Source organism: Peromyscus californicus, unplaced genomic scaffold (assembly GCF_007827085.1).
Source record: "Peromyscus californicus insignis strain IS unplaced genomic scaffold, ASM782708v3 Scaffold_5__1_contigs__length_169319896, whole genome shotgun sequence".
Classification (NCBI taxonomy): domain Eukaryota; kingdom Metazoa; phylum Chordata; class Mammalia; order Rodentia; family Cricetidae; genus Peromyscus; species Peromyscus californicus.
This window is the reverse complement of record NW_026294573.1, coordinates 110,682,567-110,701,657: the sequence shown is the minus strand read 5'-3', so window position 1 is coordinate 110,701,657 and position 19,091 is coordinate 110,682,567. Positions and strand designations below refer to the sequence as shown.

Sequence of the window (19,091 nt, the reverse complement as noted above, 5' to 3'; positions counted from 1 at the left end):
TGAAAGGCTTATTTCTTTATACCAGTCTGTCTAACATAACACCATATTTAGCATCAAATACAAAGCCTTTCCTCAATACTAAGTATTGAACAATTATGTTCTATGGCTTCCCAAGTTTATATAACAAAGGACTAAGGTGTGTAAATGGATAACCTATGGCTAATAACAGATTATCGCTATGAAACACCAAAAAGAAAAGAATCATAAATACCATTTCCAATATTCAAAAACAAAAACCAAATACATTTTTAGGAAAGTATTTTATTTTTGTTTCAACAGATGAAATTCATAACTTTGTTTTCTGATAAGACAATTCAAACATATAAATCAATTACAACAACATGTACTTATCAGATCCCTCTCCCACCCCTGTATTTTAAAGAAACTGACAATTTTGAAGGACACCAAGACAATAGGGCTTAGCTAGATACAATGTGGCATTTAAAATATGGTCCTCTAAGAAAATAATTACAACAGTTATTGAAAAGAATTCGTCCTTTGATCAAGACGGACTGCAAAGAATCATCATGAAATGAGGATTGCGGCTTCCTTTCCAATTAGAGGGAAAAGGGGTGTGTGTCAAAACAGAAAGCTGGGGAGTCAGACTGAAAACCACAGAAAGCCCTAGGCAAAAATTTCTCCCAAAAATGTGTCCCCTTGAAGATACCTATTCAAACTCCTATTTCATGTTGAGCTGAATACCTGCTTCCCCATTCCCAGCACCTGGGAGTGAATCACTTCTGTTCTTCTTGTTTAAAATTAATAACATTTCCAAGCCAGTATCTCTTAAGGAGAAAAGAGGATTTTTAAAATGATTTTTTTTTTTTTGCAAGAGTCAGTGATGTTTAAGATAAACCATAAACCGAGCCACAGAGTGTGGCTAGAGAGATATCCTCACAGACCTGGGACTCCCAGGGGGTAGGGGAGGGGATACTCACTGATCTGTCCTGGTCTAAATCCCATAGCACCTCTGTAACAGGTCTGCCATTGCACACAGCATCCTGCATGCTGTTCACAGTAGCCTCACAGCACCCTTGTGAGGTAGGTAGTGGTAGACTCATTTAAGACGGGGATGCAGAGATATTCAGTATTTTGCCCACAAAGAAAAATGAATCCAGAGCCAGAGGCTTGAGGACTCTCACTCTAGACCCATGTCTTTTAAATACTTCACTATTCTGACTCCCTGAGAATGGGTCTTTAAAGCAGGTTGATCCTTATTGCCAGACTCATGCCTGGCCAGGTGGACACTAAGGCCCATCTACAAACCAAATAGTTTGGATGCTGGAATGAGAAACAGGCGTGGGCAGTATGGAAGCCGAAGGAGTTGATGTATTTACACTTGAAACACAGTTTGATGATGACTTTATTCAATGATGTTTAGCTAAGTTATTTTCATTATGGATACTCAGTAGATACTACATGAGTGAGGAGATTCTGCTGGACAGTGTGAAATTAAATTTTCTCCATTTCTTAAAACAGAAGCTGGATAAATCTGATTAGTAATTTCTCATCAAAGATGAGAAGGAATTAAGCAGTTTCCTGAATTTTCTGTGGTGATTTGAGCTAGTATTGGCAGCATTTGAAATTAAATAAATATAAAAACACTTACAGTGTTTTTTTTAAAATACAGAATGTGTCTGCTTATGGTTTGGAACCCAAACCATGAAGGCTGCTGTTAGAGGCAGTGTGGCATTCACAAACACTACTGATCTTCTTCCAGGGTTCAACTCTCCTTCATCTGCTTATTCACTTGCTGCCATATGTGGAAAGGTTTGTGCCTCCCAGTTTACAACAAGTGCTGTTTGGAGAAGACACTGAACTAAACAGTGAGCTACTGTTATCTCTCCTTACCAGCCAGGAGACGGTTTCCAGTTATTTTCCATTTCTGTGAACCCATTTACCCATTTCAGAATGAAATGGGCAGAATGTGCTTTATACTGACTCTAGTCCTGAATAATATCAGCCACTTCTTAGATCAGTGCCAGGGAGGACTCTTGAGGCCACTGAAGCCTGGGCAACTGGACTCTCCGGGTGTTGCTAAAATGAATGGGCTCGTATAAACCAAGGTGGTGGAGCCGACCCGGTAATCTCTTTGCATTACATGTCTGTTCTATGATCAATGAGTTAATTCCCAGTAGGGTGTTTCAACTGATACAGTGGGGGGCTTAAGGAAATCTGCCATAGTGTATTCTCTCCCCACCCCCTCTTTTTCTCTCCCCTTCTCCATCTCCTTCTCCATTCCCCCTCCATGTATGTGTTTAAAGAAGTATTTAATTTTCATGGGAGCTATGTATGTGTAAAACAGATGTGAACTATTAGTCTTTTGTACATGCAGCTAATAGCCCATGGCTAAAGGAGCCGGTTAGAAACAGTGAACTGCCTCTGTACTTCAGTACCAGCATCTCCATCTCTCGTGCTAAGGAGTAATATGCCCAGTGAGGCTGCAGTTAGAAAAAGTTCACGTAAATGTTACTTCTGCCTTAGAGGGATAGCTGGTAAACAGATTTGTCTCCTAATGTGACAATAAATACCTATTTTGCAGTCGTATGTAAGATTTACAGTCTTTCCATCACACACATGCCCTATCTAGTGGCATGTGGTTAAAATTTCAGTCTGTGACTTCTGGAAGAGTCTCATCTTAATTTTCTTTATTGGTGCTCAAATAGGATAATGACAATCTTCAGGTAGGACATAACCTCCCAATTATCATTTCTTTTTCCTTATCTTTTGGTGAAATGGCAGTTAGTAATATTGGTGTGTGTGTGTGTGTGTGTGTGTGTGTGTGTGTGTGTGTGTGTGTGTGTGTGTGTGGTGTTAACTGACATTAAAATTCATGTTATATTTATAGAAATTTATTAACATGTTCTGATTTACTCAGTACAGAGTACTGTGGAATGAAACAAGGGCTGTATTAGCTGTAATAAGGGACTTCCTTACCAATCCAAGTTTTTTGACAAAGGTTTATAATTTTTGCACTGAGTTATTTCTATGAATTGATGAAAGGCACCTAGTGACAAGCCCTTGAAGCTAGAGTTTTCAGATTTTCTCCAGTAGTAGAACTGTTCAGTGAATTTGTCCTCAGATTCGCCACTGTTTCCTTATCTTGGCTTTGTTACACTTTCATCTTCATGTGTTTTGTTTTGGTTCTGACAATGAATAATTAAGAAAAGAATATAAGGTCTTGTAATAGGCTTATCCACTTTAAAGGAAATAGGAACCCATAATTTTTATTTTAACTATATCATGACACAGAAATAACAAGAACAGTTGGAGCAGTATACTCATGAGTGGGAATGAGAAAGTAGAAACAATGAAAACAGAAACACAAACATACGATGACCTTCTAGTTCATGACATAGTACACAACCAAAGAGTCTTGAGAAGTATGGGGTTAGAAGCCAGGGAACTGCATTCAAAATCTGCTTGGTATGCATTTAATAATTTGGTTTCACGGTATCTTATCTTTCTCAATGCCTAGGAGCAAGCTCAAAAGTAGTGGGTCCATTGTTAACCTGATGGTGTTCCCTGGACAAGCCAGTTTGTGGTATTGGTAGAGATTAGTAGGCAGTACATCTTATACCATGCTGTGGGAAGAGAGGTCTTTGTTTTCATTGTACAAAATGACTTTCTGATAGCTGTGACTACTGTCTGGCCAGCTCTGGCTGTCCTGGGAAAAATTCTTCAAGGACAAGGAAATCCCACGGCAAGATCTCCATTTTGAAATTAAAAAATAGCAAACTATTATTTGTCTTTCTCCAGCAGTCACAGAATTTGTGTATTAATAGTGGCCTGGCATTGAGTCCCAACCTCTTTTGTCTTCCATCAATAGAATATTCAGGTACTATTCTTGAGTTCTCTCCTTCTTTTGCTACCCCTACCCACTTTCTTAGAAGTTATAAAATGAGCTACACAGGGTAAACACGATGCCATAACATGACAGCTGCCTGAGCTTACCTCCCAAAATCTATTCCTGAGGTATACAACAGAAGGACTTACTTTTGTCAGTAAGATTGTGCAGGAAGAATTTTCAGTTCATTCTTTCCTCAACATCAGACGAAATTCTCTTTTCCCCATTAGCAATACGTTTACAGACCAGAGTCTTCTTCGTTACTTTGCACATTTTTACTTTACACTATATCTTGCATTATGAAAATCCAGCTGAGCAAAGGCTTAGGAAAAACGTGATGCTGTTGTGTGTATGGCTTGGTGGATGCTTAAACGTCAAATGATTTTGACAACTTTACAAACAATGCAGGACTTGTCCTTACTAAAGTAGAATATCTTTACAGTTATGGCTGATCATATGTAGATTTCAGTGTCCAGCAGGTTAATCTATGACCCCTTAGTAGTATTTAAGACTAGAAAACCTGACAGCCTGGCCTCTCTGAGATCTCTACTCATTCCAGCATCAGAACTGGATTCAATCAGATATGCATCGATTGAACACAGTCGAACACAGTCCTCTGTCTGGTGGTAATGTTTCCAACAGCCTTAAGTTGCTTGTGGATTTCCTATAACCCACCTTTCTCAATAATGAGATATTTCCCATATGACTCAAATTGCTTTTTTTTAAAAATTATACATTCCATTTTAAAAATAATACTACCACATATTTAACTGAGATATTAGATGCTTAAGCCCTTTTCATCAGGAAACAGAACATGTTTTCTAACATTTCATGTTGATACGTTGACTTGTTTATACATGTTAAAAAAAAAAACCCACATGCCCATGATAATACCCAGTAAAAACAGACAGCAAGACATAAATCTAAATCAAGATCCTTTTGTCTTTAGCACTAATTTCCTTTAAGAACAAAAACAGGCTTTCAGGCATCTGAAGAAAAGATTTGTTAGGCTTCTGGTTAGTAATGTCCAGTACGGTGAAGTCCTTATGTGGGATTTTGATTTTTTAAAAAAAAAGCGAAGTATAGACATAAAATTTGTTTCATTTTTATCTCTCTTGTTCAAGTTTGCCAACTTTTAAAACAATTACATTTTAATTACTTAAAAAAACCACAAGCCATCCACCCCACATATTTATATATGTATATATAAACAATAGCTTTGCCATTGTTTGTGTGTGGGACTTTTCATACTCTACAACATGTAAAGACAAGTATATTGTGCACTAAATGGCCCAGCTAGGCACAAAGTACCTGATTTTATAGCCAGGGAAGAAAAGAGGGTGTTTCCTTTCAAATATCCATAACACAGTCTGCATTTTGCTCATGACTCAGTTTCACTCGTCTTATCACATGGATATGTACACAGGTGAGGGTGTGGGCAGACATACTGCTGGAAGGAATGGGAAAAAATTCATGACTATGTTAAATCTGCCATTTCATTGTTATTTCTTGATCACACCTTTTGTAGATTCTGTCAATTACTTTGCAGTGTAGAATAAGGACGTTAAAGCAATTTAGAATGGGAGGTGTGCGGCACAATGAAGGGAGCTAGCATGCAGCCAATGTCTACTCCCTTGCACCCTTCTAGATCAGGAACAAAATTCTTAGATCCAGTTTCAGCATGGGCAGTTACCTTCTGAATGGTATTGAAATTAAAATATAGTTAACTGATTTAAAGAACACAGTCACAGTTTTGTTCCTTTTCTAAAGCTTTTTAGTATATTACAGGTAGAGCCTTTCTTAAAAATGGTAAGTGTTCTCTTGATTATACCAGCTCGTTTCTTTCTGCTAAGGCTATAAATAAATTTTTTCTGTTTAAAGTTGGCTTTATATCAGCCTACCTGCTTCTAGGAGAAAGAGAGAGAAAAAAAGAATAATTCAACCTCTAGATTGCTGTCAGATTATGATTATGTGAATGAGAAGCCTTAACTTCTAAAGTGTTGTCTGAGAAAAACTGGAGGCTTCCTGTTCCTTCCCTCTTTTTTCTTTTGAGGCAATTTCCAGTTTAACAATTACACAAGGATTTCTGAGTTCTAATGAAAGAAGACTTCTCTCTGGAGAGAGCCTTCATTGATGAGGTATGACAGCTGTGTGTAAGTGGCAGTGAGGAACAGGGAAGTGAAGAAGGAGCGATCATTTCAATTGTGGCCTCCGCAAAGGAGACAGGAACATAGGAGAGTATCCAGGCCTTCCTCTGCCTGTGGATTTACCACCAGTGGCCAATTTCCAACTGGAAATTAAAATATATTTGTTGTTCTAGCTTATTATTAGTGCTGTTAAGCTCCTACTGTGCCTAATTTATAAATTAAATCTTGCCAATAGTGAGCTGTGCACAGGGTAAAATACAATATGCATAGGACTCGATACTGGCTGAAGCTTCCAGTACTGACCTGGGGGGGAGGGGGGTTGGGATCTATTACCTAACACTAGGAGGAATCCGCTGCACATCCTGCTCTCTCCTTCTTTCTATTCAGGATGTCTTGCAGGAAGCTTGGGGTGAGGGAGAAGGGATATTGAAGCAAATTGAGGGACAGCAGTCTAGCACTCACATGAACTTATCTTGTTCAGATTCCTATATTTGGAATGAGAAGCGTCTGCCCACCTTATGCTTTAAGCCTTTTTGCACGTATTTTAAGCGCGTCTTTGGTGTTTTGGTTGTTTCTGTCACCGGGGCTTCATCATGGCCATCTGTTGAGAAGCTGAGTGTAGATTAGGATCCTCCAGATCCCTGCCCACTCTGGAGGAAATGCACGGCTACATTTACTATTCTTTAAATTGACAAACCAAGTTCATGTTAGAAAACCTGCCATTAATTGTTGACTTATGGCAAAGCTTCTCAACTAACCTTGTAGGAATAGATTTAGGACCCAGGCCCCAGCTTAGCCAGGAAGCTCTCGTCTCTCTTCTCCTTGGCCTGTGCTGGGAAGCATTCTTTCCCCCAATAATCATAGTTTCACTGGCTCCCATGTGAGGAGACTAGCATAGGAATGGTTTTGGAGGGTAGAAAGGGAGAGGAATTCAAATGAAGTGATGCTCATGTACCAAAAAACACCTTCTGCCACCTAGCCAAATTAAAAAATTAAAAAAGCAGATGTTAAATGGTATTTTATTTCCCAATCTTTTCTATACAGCCAGAATAACTCCAAAAATCCATCAGAAAATATCAAGGGTACTGCACCCATGGGACTGAATAGAGGAAAGTCAATGGAAAAAACTGGGCATATGATGTGTTATTGTACCAGGAAATGTTCGTTTCAGTGATAAAAATGATACATCTTTACCCTAACTACCAAGTAGAATGAATGGCTTTGGTCCCAAAGGTCTATTGTTGCTGTTTTGGTTTGGGTTTTACATTGGTCCACATCCTACAGAATCCGTTTGGAATCCCACGTGGGCTACAGACAGCGAGGACTCAGACAAGGAGAGAAGGGGAGAAGCAAAGGAAGGTAAAAAAGAAGCAAGTCACCAATTCTTCTTCAGCTGGAGAGGACGATAAAAATGAGCAATAAAGGAAATAGAATTTAAATAGATCCCCGTGTCTCCCTCCAGCCTTCCTTTAAATTCTTGATGTCTTTTCTGTCAGGTCTGAGTCTTCTCAGTTGAAAATGATCTATTTTTTTCTTTTCTACAGAGCCTCAAGACACATTCTGTGTTGTTTCACAGTTCTGTGCACAGCCCCTGAAGATAAAAGAAATGCTTTGACAGAGAGATGAAGGAAGACCCTGTAAGTAAAAGTTAATTTACACGGAGCTCTATGCAATTTTCCTTCTCTAGGATCACAGCCTCTCTTTTGTGCCTCTAATCCAGAAAGATTATCTGTTCCAACTGGAGGAATGGGAAGTGACATAAGTCAGGCTTCAGTGAGATGAGATTTAAATAACATTTTTTTTTAAAAGAAAGAGTCACAGAAGATTGTGACCTTTGAACTCCTATGTGAACTGAGAGCAAGTTCTCTGACAGAACAAGGAGAGAAGAACAAATTCTGAATGCATTTGTACTATAAGAGAACTGTTGTTGATAAGCAAAATTTCTGAGAAAGCTGAACAAACCCAGAGTTTTAATAAATGCCCTTATGAACATTTGAGGCTTAACAATTTCTGGATTGTATTTTCAGAATTTGAAAACACTTGAAAAGCACATGATTATAAATGCTATGGAAATGAAAAGAGGCTGGAAAAGAAAATAATACAAGGATTTCTGCAAAGTAGAGATTGCTTACCATCACAGCAAACCCATATTGTTTGGTCAAGTTATCTTATTTACCAACATTTGGGTCCATGAATCAATTCAGAATATTAGGGCTTTGGCCAGGGAATTTTCTTATATTTAATGCTAGAAAGACTAAGTGCTTCTTTGAAAATGCTTAATAACACACAGGCTACTGTTCAACTAAGAATAAAATGTTGGGCCAAATAGTTGTGTTTCTTCATAGGATACATTAAAGCAGGAACTCAGAAATGGAAGTGTCTAAAGGGATGAGTAGGCCAGAATACTGGTCTTGTTTGTTCTAACAGAGAAATGACCATAAAGAAAAACTCACACAATCCTTTTGTAAAACTGTACATGAAAGCCCCAGAGCTATGGTCAGTGGAATGACAGAGCTTTCCAGGTCCCTATGATTTGCATTAATAGTGAGAAAATGGGAAATTAGATGCTCATTCAATTTTTTATAAATCCTTTAGTATATTAATTTATGCAGCAAGTTGCCAATTCACTTGGGAAAAATCTGGTAGATATGCTATCATGGTCTGATCAGTTATTCTAACTATAACTATACTCTTACTAAAAATATTGGGTTAAGAACATTTCAGTGGGGTACCACTCTAAAGTTGACCACGCAGGGGTTCCATGAGACTCTAGTGTTTGAAGACATTAACAATTAAGTAGGAAAAGTGGTACTTCATGCTCAAAACACATGGGAGAAATCCTAAGGTGAAATACAGTAAACACAGGGCGTTTGAGAGTCTTTATTAGACTTACCTAGACCTTTTTGAACTTGTAAGTGGTGACTATGGAATGCACCATTTGTTCTATTTATGAGTTAGTGGCTCTTCATTTTGGAAGATTGTTTAGTTATACCTTAACTATTCTGTGGATCAGAGAACAAAACCCCCAGAGAATTTAATCTGTCTTCTCTTGATAGAATAACATGTAAATCTTTGAACTAAATGTTTTATCTTTTAACTTGAATCCAATTTCATTTTCCTCAGGAGCCTTTTGATCAACTTTTATAATTTTTGACTGAAAATAATACAACCCCCTTTTTTGAAATTGCTCACCTCTCTCTCTCTCTCTCCCTCTCTCTCTCTCATACACGCACACATAATTTGTCAAGTACACACTCTTTAAGGTGTTTCAAAATTAAAAGTAAGTAGATTCTCTTTTAGAGGACTATATTTCCATTTTAACTGTAAGAACATAACATTTAATTTTTTAGGAGTTGAAACTTTGATAGAATTTAGCATAGGTTGACACAAATTGTTAGATATGAATAAGTCCATAAATGGAAAATTGATTTCTCAAATATTTGTGATAATCATCAGGATTGCTAAATGAAGTGTAACTAAAACAGGCAATTATTCAATTTTTTTTAAAATCTCAGTTTCTACCCCTGGTAAAGGAGAAATGGGTATATATGTATTGTCCACCTACTTTGCAAAATAATCTGTGAGCCTTTTAGAAATTGAAGCCAATTTAATAATTCTTCATTTTTTTCAGTTTTTAAAGTTCTTCATATTTTCAAACTTTTAAAGAAGTTACATCTTTGAGAGTCATACCCATAACACTAAAGAAGGGAATCCCAGAATCCTTCTACATATCTTATAAAGTATCCCAAAGGAACTTTCTCCAGATCCTTTCAAAATGGAAAAGATGTAGAAACTACGTGTATGCTGATTAAATACATATCATTTCAGGATACAATCTGCATCCAATAGTTTTTCAGGGCATGTGAATATACTCTTTGAAAGTTATTCAGGACTCAGCCACATGGAATTATGCTTCCTTAAACCAGGTCACTGATGATATTAATGCTATTTTTTTTTTTAGTGGTAACATTAACACCAACTAAATTGGATAAATATGCTCAGGTCAAGAAAGTGAAAGAATCAACACAACATTATATATTTGTGGAACTATAACCTTAGTTTTTCCCCAGTGAAAGAACAAAATCTTATTTTTTAAATCTACACAGGTTTTTCTTTCACTACTTTACACAAAACAGGTTCCTCTTATCTATGCAACACAGTTTTCAATATGAAACTAAAAGTCTTGATTAAGAAGCAGGGAAACATCCTGAAGTTATCTAATTGTGGTCATACTATGTATGCAGTACTTGAATTGAGAAATTGGGAGTGTCATGTGCTGTGTGTTCCCTTTGACTTCTAGACATCTGGCAGACAGCTGTCCCATTTGAAAAAGATCATTGGCTGCATCACTGTCATGATATGCTCAGATCACCCTGCTTTTTTTTATTGACTTCTGAAAACTCCTTATTCTGAGAGCTTTTGGACAGAAGAATTTTTGATATCAGCTACTGATGAACATTGCCAAATAATTATACATAATCATGACTTCCTTTTCCATTTGTCATTAACCCATGAGCAGTGACTAGTGAGAGCAGAACTAAGGGCCGGCTAAATGGATTACTTTTATGAATGACACCTACCTTGCATTTTACGGGTACATCTAGCGATATACCTCCTTCCAGAGAAACCCAAAGGCTTCTGTTACAGTAAACTGGTCCAGGTTGGTAGTGTACGTATAAAAAATATTCCATTCTGTATCAAAACTAGGCACATGCCTTTATTTATAGTAACAGAAGTTAACAGAGTTGAGCAGTTTTGACTTGGGTCCTGTTTCTTGGCATCCTACATCGGACATACACATCTCAACACATCTCTGCCTGTTACCCCAGGGATCTGTTCTCAGGTTTATCGGTGGTTAAAAGGAAGGGGAAATCACACTTGGATCTATACTGGTGAGTAACTAAAAGCACAACCTCTCATTCATATTGCTTTAAAACATATACAGCATATATGTTTCAAAAAAAAAAGAATATATTGATCTTTTTTTGGTGCTGAACCAACAGTATTGTATGATGCAAGGTTTTAACAAATGATAATAATAAATACAAATTTTACTGTAGAGTATGTTTTAGACAAATGTGTCTTTTTAATATGTAAATCCTACACTGTAGGTTGTTCTTTTTTATTTTTTTTCTTTTGTTTTTGCAGTGGTAGAAAATGTTGAATTGTTGTCCATCAGCATGAGCCAAAGGTTCAGGTTCATTACTGAGATCCCCAGAATGCCAATATTTGCAATGCAAACAATTAGTATCCCATTGTGTGAAGGGCTCTGACACATGCCTGCCTGCCTCTAATCGGCCAGTCTCCATGAGAAGTCTTCCTGCTTCCATGGACCCTTCTTTGACACAGGGACAACCACAGGAAGCTGCCTGATAACCTTGGGATTCACTATGTCAGATGTCTTACTCATTACCAACAGTGACACAGAGACAGTAGTGTGTGTGGTGGGCCCTTATATCATTTTCATGTTGAACCTCCTGGGTCCAGCCACCTCCCCTTCCACAACAGCACCATTGTTTTTTCGGGGCACATACTCAAGGTCAATGCTGTTTTTGTGTTTGCCTTTCCCTCGGCTCCACACAAAAAGAAGGAGAAAACAAAATAAAACCACTCCCAGGAATGTGAAACAGCCCATGGCTGTAGATACCAGTATTGTTTTAAGGTCCAGAGAAAAAGTATTGGCATTAGTGCCATTGGAAACGGTGTCATTGGAGTCGGTCATATACATAGGGGTCCTGTTTGCGTAAAGGAAGCGGTCTGAAGTGAATCCCTTTACGGTGAGAGAGGCGGTGAAGCTGTCATTCCCAGCAGCATTGCTAGCAATGCAAACATACATGCCACTGTCTTGATCCTGGGCAAAACGGATTTCCAAGGTGCCATCACCCAACACAGTGGCCCTTCCATTGGACTTGGCGGTGATAAAACGCCTTCGGGGTGTCACCCAGGAAATCACTGGCTGTGGGTCTCCATCGGCGTTGCACTCCAGCTGAACCGTCTGTCCTTCATCCACTAGTAGATGCTGTAACTTCTTTTCACGGATTTTGGGCTTTTTGCAGGTAAAGTAAAAAGAAAGTGCAGTGCTATGGAAATCCTTAAATGACCTCTCACGGATGGTGTCTGGCCCGGCACACATGGGCTGCTGGCCCCCAAACTGTAGGGTGGGCTGTCGTTGTAGGAGCCAGAGGAGTCGGCAGTCGCAGGCTAGTGGGTTGTTGTTAATGCTCAGGACCTCCAAAGCCCTAGGGGAGGAGAAAACATTCTCTTCCAATGTTTCCAGCAGGTTCTGAGACACATTGAGCACACGGAGGAAGCGGAGCCCTTGGAAGGAGTGAGGCTCAATGGTGCGGAGCTGGGCCCCCACTATATGAAGTTCCTGTAGGCGGATCAGGTCAGAGAACATGCCTGCTTCAATAGTGCTGATGGGATTGTAGGAGAGGTTAAGGTGGGTCAGGTAGACCAGGTGTTTAAAGGCAAGGAATGGGACAGTGGACAGGTTGGTGTTAGTGATGGAAAGGGATGTGAGGTTGAGGCCATAGAGGCTATTGGCCGGCATCATATCTAGCAAAGGCCAATAGTCAATCTCTAGGTGTTTCAGGTGGAACAATCTTTTAAAGGCATACACAGGCATATTGTTGATGTTAAGATGCTTCAGATGCAGGGTGATGAGGCTGCGGAGATGGGAAAGGGCTTCTGTTGGTACTGCTGTTAAGTTGCACTTCTCCAGGGTGAGCTGTTCCAAGCTAAGTAGTCCGCTGAAGGCCCTGTGTGATATATAAACCAAATCATTGTCCCCCACTTCCAGAGACTTCAGGTTATGTAGATCCTGGAACATGTAGTCCAGCAAAATGACAATCTTATTCTCACTAATGTCAAGCTTGGTGAGGTTGGACAGTCCAGTGAATACTCCCAATGGTACCAACTTAAGGCGATTGCCTTTCAGGCGGAGGGAACGCAGGTTAAAGAGGTTGTTAAACGCTCCAGGCTCCACATTGGCGATGATGTTGTCACTCAAGTCTATCTCCTCCAGGAGAGGGTATGATATGAATTCTTCAGGGTTTATGCTTTTTAACCTGTTTTTGCTGAGGTCCAAGATTTTAGTCTCAATGGGAATACCTTCTGGGATGGCAATCAAACGTCTTCTGTGGCAGCTAACAGATTTGTTCTGGGCAGAGCACTCACAGCGAGCAGGACAGCCGATGGTGGATCCCATGAAGAGTAACACTATAGCCAGACCCAGGAATGGCTGCCAGCATGGTACGGCCGTGTGAAGCATGACTCCCTTCTTAGTCTACACCTTGGTTATGGGCCTGCATGGATGGGGAAAGAGAAGGTGAAAAGGACAGTTAGGACAGAGACAAGGAACGGTGCATAATTAAGGAACCAAGTTATAAAATGAGGATACCGGATTTGGTGGCAGCCAGATTTGAGATTATATTCAAGGGTTCCCATATTATCTACACGATCTTGGGCAACTTATTTCACCTCTGTACTTAGGTGTTCTTGGCTATTGACTGGGGATAATGGAGGTGGTAACCATAAGAGCTTCTAAGAGTTATGACCAACTCAGGATTGGAAAACTATAGAGACAAGTTTACTGTCTTGCATAGACTAAGCAAAACAGCATATTTTTTTTCCACATACAAAAGACCTTATTTTTAAAATTCAAAAGGAAAGAGACAGAGGTCAGTGGCTGAGAGGACACTAGTTCTGTATGAGTGAGCATCTGCATCTCTACTGTTTGGGAGATCATCTTCTATTATAAATGAAGCTAATAGAAGTTTTAACTACAAGCCCTACAAGCCTTGGGTCCAATATTGAAACCAGTTAACATCTACTGCAAGGTGTTGAGAACTTCTTCTTCATATGTATATACTGTATAAAAATAGCTTTCAATTTTAAGACAGTCCTCTGTCTGAATTCAATGAATCTTGACTGAGGACACTTGCTTATTTTAGGGGACAGGTTTGCCTGTCTTACCACTCTGCCATTGAGTTTCTTACAGGGCTGACACAGGCTTGAGAAACGACTGTGACTATAGTAAAAATACGGCTCTTGTGATGTTAGCTTAAATATCGAGGATAGGGAAGATGCAGTTGTAAGAAAACAAAGCTTTATGCATCAAGCTGTAAGAAAATCAGCATGTCACAGAATAGTTGTATTTTCATATTGTAAAACTTATTTCAGTCAACAGCATTACTAACTAATAAAATTCCTTAGAATAAACTTGACAAGCAATTTTCAGAACTACTATGGCAGCTACTAAGTTGTACGGATGAGTCTAAATTCAACTTACTAAACAGATAAACCAAATTTAGATAAAAAGTAAATGTCATAAATATATTCTCAATAAAGAGACATTACAAAAAATTTTTGAACTTAAAAATTAATGCTACAGCTGAAATAATTGAGCCAGGATATATACATAACTTAAAGAAATTTTATTTGATTCTTCAGCTGAGTTTATTAATTGACATTAGTTCCATTTATTCCTTAAGTTTTAATTTTTTTGATTTGTCTGTTACAGAGAAAAATTAAAACGCTGAAAATGTCAGAGCTCAGGTATATGTTATTTTATAGCTCTACTATAAAAGACCATGTTGGTAATACACAATAAAATTATGTTTTCAAGATACACACACATGGTAAACCAATCAGAACCATTAAAACTAAAAGTGATAATAGCACTACTACAAAAATGTGGAAAATTATAATGAGCCAATGTGATATTAATATAAAATATGAAAGCTAAGTAAGGAATTACTTGAGGTCTACTTGAAAATCATTTTATTGTTGATATTTAAAATGCACTGAGGAAAAATATAAGGAATTGGAGATATTCATATTCACCTATAATAAAATTCAATTTTATATGAATTAAGCATTTTTATGAATAACACTAGAAACTAGAAATGAAAAGGATAATTATATTGTATGAATTTGCAATATATTAGTATAGCAGATAAACACACACACACACACACACACACACACACACACACACACACACATTCACAGGGTAACCTCGATAATATATTTTAAACTCATACGAGAGGGAATGAGTTGAAGGCAGTAATAAATGAACAGGTGTTGTTTATCAGGAATAATGGAAAATGCCAACAAAGAAATAGGCGATGGATATAATAAAATCTGAAAATAGTCAATAAATACAAGCAAAGACAATTAATTTCAATAGTAAGCATGGAAATGAAGATTGCTTAATATTGCAACTATATCATATTTTGCTTTTAGGTTAAGAAAATTAGGTGGATTGATTTTACCCAAGAATTAGCAAGGTTAGAAAGAAATGAATGTTCACATACTAATTGCAGAAGTACATTCTGAATACATTGATGCGGTTAACTGATATGTTTCAAGTTTAAATATATGTACATTTAACATGTTAACCCTTCTGACCCATATATTCTACATCTAGAAATATATCTTTATGAAATAATTAAATGTGTTTATGTGAGGATGTGTATGCATGTATCCTACTGGATTGTCTCTAATAGAGGGAAACTAGAAATGTATGACAATGTGAGCTAAGGTACATGAAGTATTGTTGAGCTACATACTAAAATACCAAGCAACCAATACATAATAAAATTGAGTTTTAAATTTATTTGCGTGGAAACAGGATGTAATACATCTTCTCATTTGTGATTATGGACATTATATGAAAAATGTGTCATAGAAACAAGTCTTCCCTCCAAATAATTGTACTACTGGGCATTCCCAGTAGCAGCATATCAAGTGTTCTATAGCTCAGGTATTGTTTTTTATACTTTTACCATGTTAGTGGGAATGTAATTGTATCTCCTTGTATTCTCATATAGAATTTGTTGGCTATTTATAAAACTATTTGATATGTTTTATATTCAAATATTTTGCCCACTTTTATTTGGGTTATATTTAATTACTGAGATGTAAAAATTACTTATATATTCTAGATACCGATTATTTAATATTAGATGTATGTATTGTATATATTTTCTGCATTTCTTTAGCTTGCCTTTTAATATTCTTATTGGCCTCTAAAGAACAGGTTCTAGGATCTCAGTAAGTCTAATTGGATTTTTCTCCTTTTGTGATTTATCCTTTGTGTTCTACCTGAGATCTATGTCTATGTCACTGTCATGAGGGTTTTCCTCTATGTGTTATTCAGATATTTTACTTTTGACAATTTACTTTTAGAGTTATCATTCAGTTTTATTTTATTTTGTGTATATTATGGAGCAGAGCTGGAGATACTTACAACTGTCCAGCCCAAGTGTGACTTTTTTTTAGCACACTTGCCTTACCTTCTTAGTGGCTCCAAGGCATTGATGAAGTCATGGAAAACACTTACATGTGTATTTCCAGAGTTTATTCCATTCCATGGGCTTGTCTATCCTTCACTAAACCCCTTATTTATAGTAACTTTTAAGTGTTGAAATAAGATGTAAAATACTAAAATTTTCATTGTCTTTTCAAAGAATCTTGTAGCTTTTCTAGATATATGAATCTACATATATCAGTATCAGTTTGCTAATTGCTTAAAAATGTCTAACAAGATAATAATATAATTGTGCTGACTGTAGATGCATTTGTAAAGAGTTAGTGATAACATTGTGTTTCTATTTCTTTTGGTATCAATTTTAGTCAAGGAACTTTTCTATTTTGTCTACATATAAAATGTATTTGTCAGAGGTTGTTATAGAGATACATTATCCCTCTAATGTCAGGAAGACCTAGAAGTCATGTCTTTAATTTTGGTGGGTTTTATTACATTTTTTGATAATCTAGAAGGTTATAAATTTCATTGAACTTTCTAAGATACAAAGTATTGTTTGTATTGATATTTTTTGTTTTATGTCATTTTACCTTATTAATCTTTGTTCTTACTCTTTGTGCTTCAGAGTTTTAATTTACTTTGGGTTAATTTGTTCCCTTTAATTATTTTAGCTTCCACAGCTTAAACCCAGCTCAAAGATTGGTGACTTTTTAAAATTTTTAAAATTTTGATTCTAGCAACACAAGCAACACAAACGGGTCTCATGTTTCTCTTTATCAGCCAAAACAAAACAAAACAAAAGGTTGCAGGATAGTTGATTTTTTTTTTTTATTTTTTTGAGGCTTTTGTTGTTGGCTTGCCGATGGTCAAGCTGGTATGTCTTCATATACCTTTATCCCTGTAGGGGGCCTATATTACCCATCCCCTTTCTTTCTCTTTCCCTCTTTTGAGTCAGAGTCCCACTTATGTATCCTTAGCTGGCATTGAACTCAGGTGTCCTTGAACTCACAGAGATCTGTCTGCCCTTCCTCCTTTGAGTGTTAGGATTAAAAGCATGTGCTACTATAATAATAAATCATTTTTCACTGAATAATTTTTAATTAAACTTTATAAAATATAGCTAAAGCACTATATAGGGGATATTTTCATTTTGTAAAGGTAATTTTTGGATGAATGTTACCAAGCCATTTTTGCTTGCAAGACATAGCATGCCCATTGTTTTAAGTTAACTACTAATTGTCACTATTATTTTTAGAGTGGAGTAGGTATGGTTCCTATGCTGTAAAAGGAGAACACTAAAGAGCAGAATGCCCAAGGTATCAATTTTACTGCAGACTGTAGAGGAAACAAACAAGGGATTGTCAACAAGGAGTTAACTTGGTTGAATTCAAACTTCAGTTTCTGTTTCTCCTACTGTAAGCACATATGAAATACTTATCAGGGTGATTCCTGTGCAGATATCTCTCACTTCTCACCCTTCTAGCATCAGCCTAAAACCTGGGTCCTCCCCATGCCCTTTGAAGAGCTACTGTCATTCTATGACCTGTGAATGATTTTGGTTTGGTTGGTATGTTTTCAAATATCCAGGTCCTTTCTAGATATACTGTAACTTCTGTTGTGGTTATAGAGTATGTTATGTAAATTTTCAATGATTTGAAATGGATGAGGCCATTTTATTATATTTCCACATTACTTATTTCAGTGATTATTTTGTGTCAACTAGAGATGGATGTGGCTTTGTATTTAAGGGTATATTGCTCTCTCTAAAAGTCATTATACCCCGGGCAGAAGTGGTTTAATTCCAGCACTCAGGAGGCAAAGCCAGGCGGATTTCTGTGAGTTTGAGGCCAGCCTGGTTTACAGAGCAGGTTCCAGAACAGCCAGGGCTACACAGAGAAATCCTGTCTTGAAAAAAAACAGTAAAAAAATAAAGAAAGAAGGTAAACTACCTCAATACGAACAGAAAATTTTTGGTTTCCCTAAATTCTATGGTTCTTTTTTCTCTCATATGTTGAAGCTCTGGCTTATGCACAGGTTTAATTTGGGATATAATAATCTTTTGTTGTTGGAGAGAGCCCATATTTACCTGAAGTAATGATCCTTGTCTTAATTTTTTTCTTTTGGGTTATTGATTTTGGGTTTATTTCATTTAGATCAGTTCATTTCAGTTTTCTGATACGGAATATATGAATAAATTTCAACAGCTTTATAAAAAACAATACTGAAGACAGATATCGTATATCAACCAAGTAAAACTAAAAAAACTATCTAAAGTGGAATTAAGATCGTTTAAGGTGTGCTAGCAAAATCCTCTAGTGTAAAAGGTGAAGAAACAGAAACTCTGGTGATTATGTATAAAGGTTAACCTATGTTTAAATAATTATGTCTGCTATTCATGGTCCACTAGAAATACAATTGAAGTCTAACTTTTTCTACAGGTCAAAGATTAAGTGAAAATAGTTGTGAAAATTAGACTCTGAGAAATATGTATTAGCAATTATTTGCTTTATCAATGATTCAGTTTGTTGAACCAATACTTTCCCCCTTAAGTATTATCCTTTTTCTGGGATCACAGGTTAGGTTTATGTGATTTTTTTTTTATAGCTTCTAAGGTATCAACTAAAACAGACAAAAATGTGGTATGACATTTGGAATGACTAATAGGCCAGCTCTTGCTTGCTTAAGCTTAAGGGTTTTCATGGTATTTTTCATACTTCCTTCATGTTGGTGTTTTAACATGTAAGCAGCCTCTGTTGTAGCATATGGTGAGTCCTTGCTCTTGAATCCTGTCTTACGTAGTCCATTTAAATCTAATATAACCATC

General features: G+C 37.1%; 1 protein-coding gene across 22 annotated transcripts in view; it reads right to left on the bottom strand.

Moving 5' to 3' along the window:
- Positions 1–241: 241 nt before the first annotated feature.
- The window catches only part of Lingo2 (leucine rich repeat and Ig domain containing 2), a 1,194,974-nt gene continuing 1,176,124 nt past the window's right edge, over positions 242–19,091 (bottom strand). For 21 of the 22 annotated variants that reach the window (XM_052716815.1, XM_052716814.1, XM_052716817.1 and 18 more), the window contains one exon: positions 242–13,301. In XM_052716815.1, coding sequence (XP_052572775.1) covers positions 11,447–13,267 — 1,821 coding nt within the window. In that variant the 5' untranslated portion in view covers positions 13,268–13,301 and the 3' untranslated portion in view covers positions 242–11,446. The remainder of the gene's footprint in view (positions 13,302–19,091) is intronic. The other variant, XR_008213749.1, reaches the window with a different exon arrangement.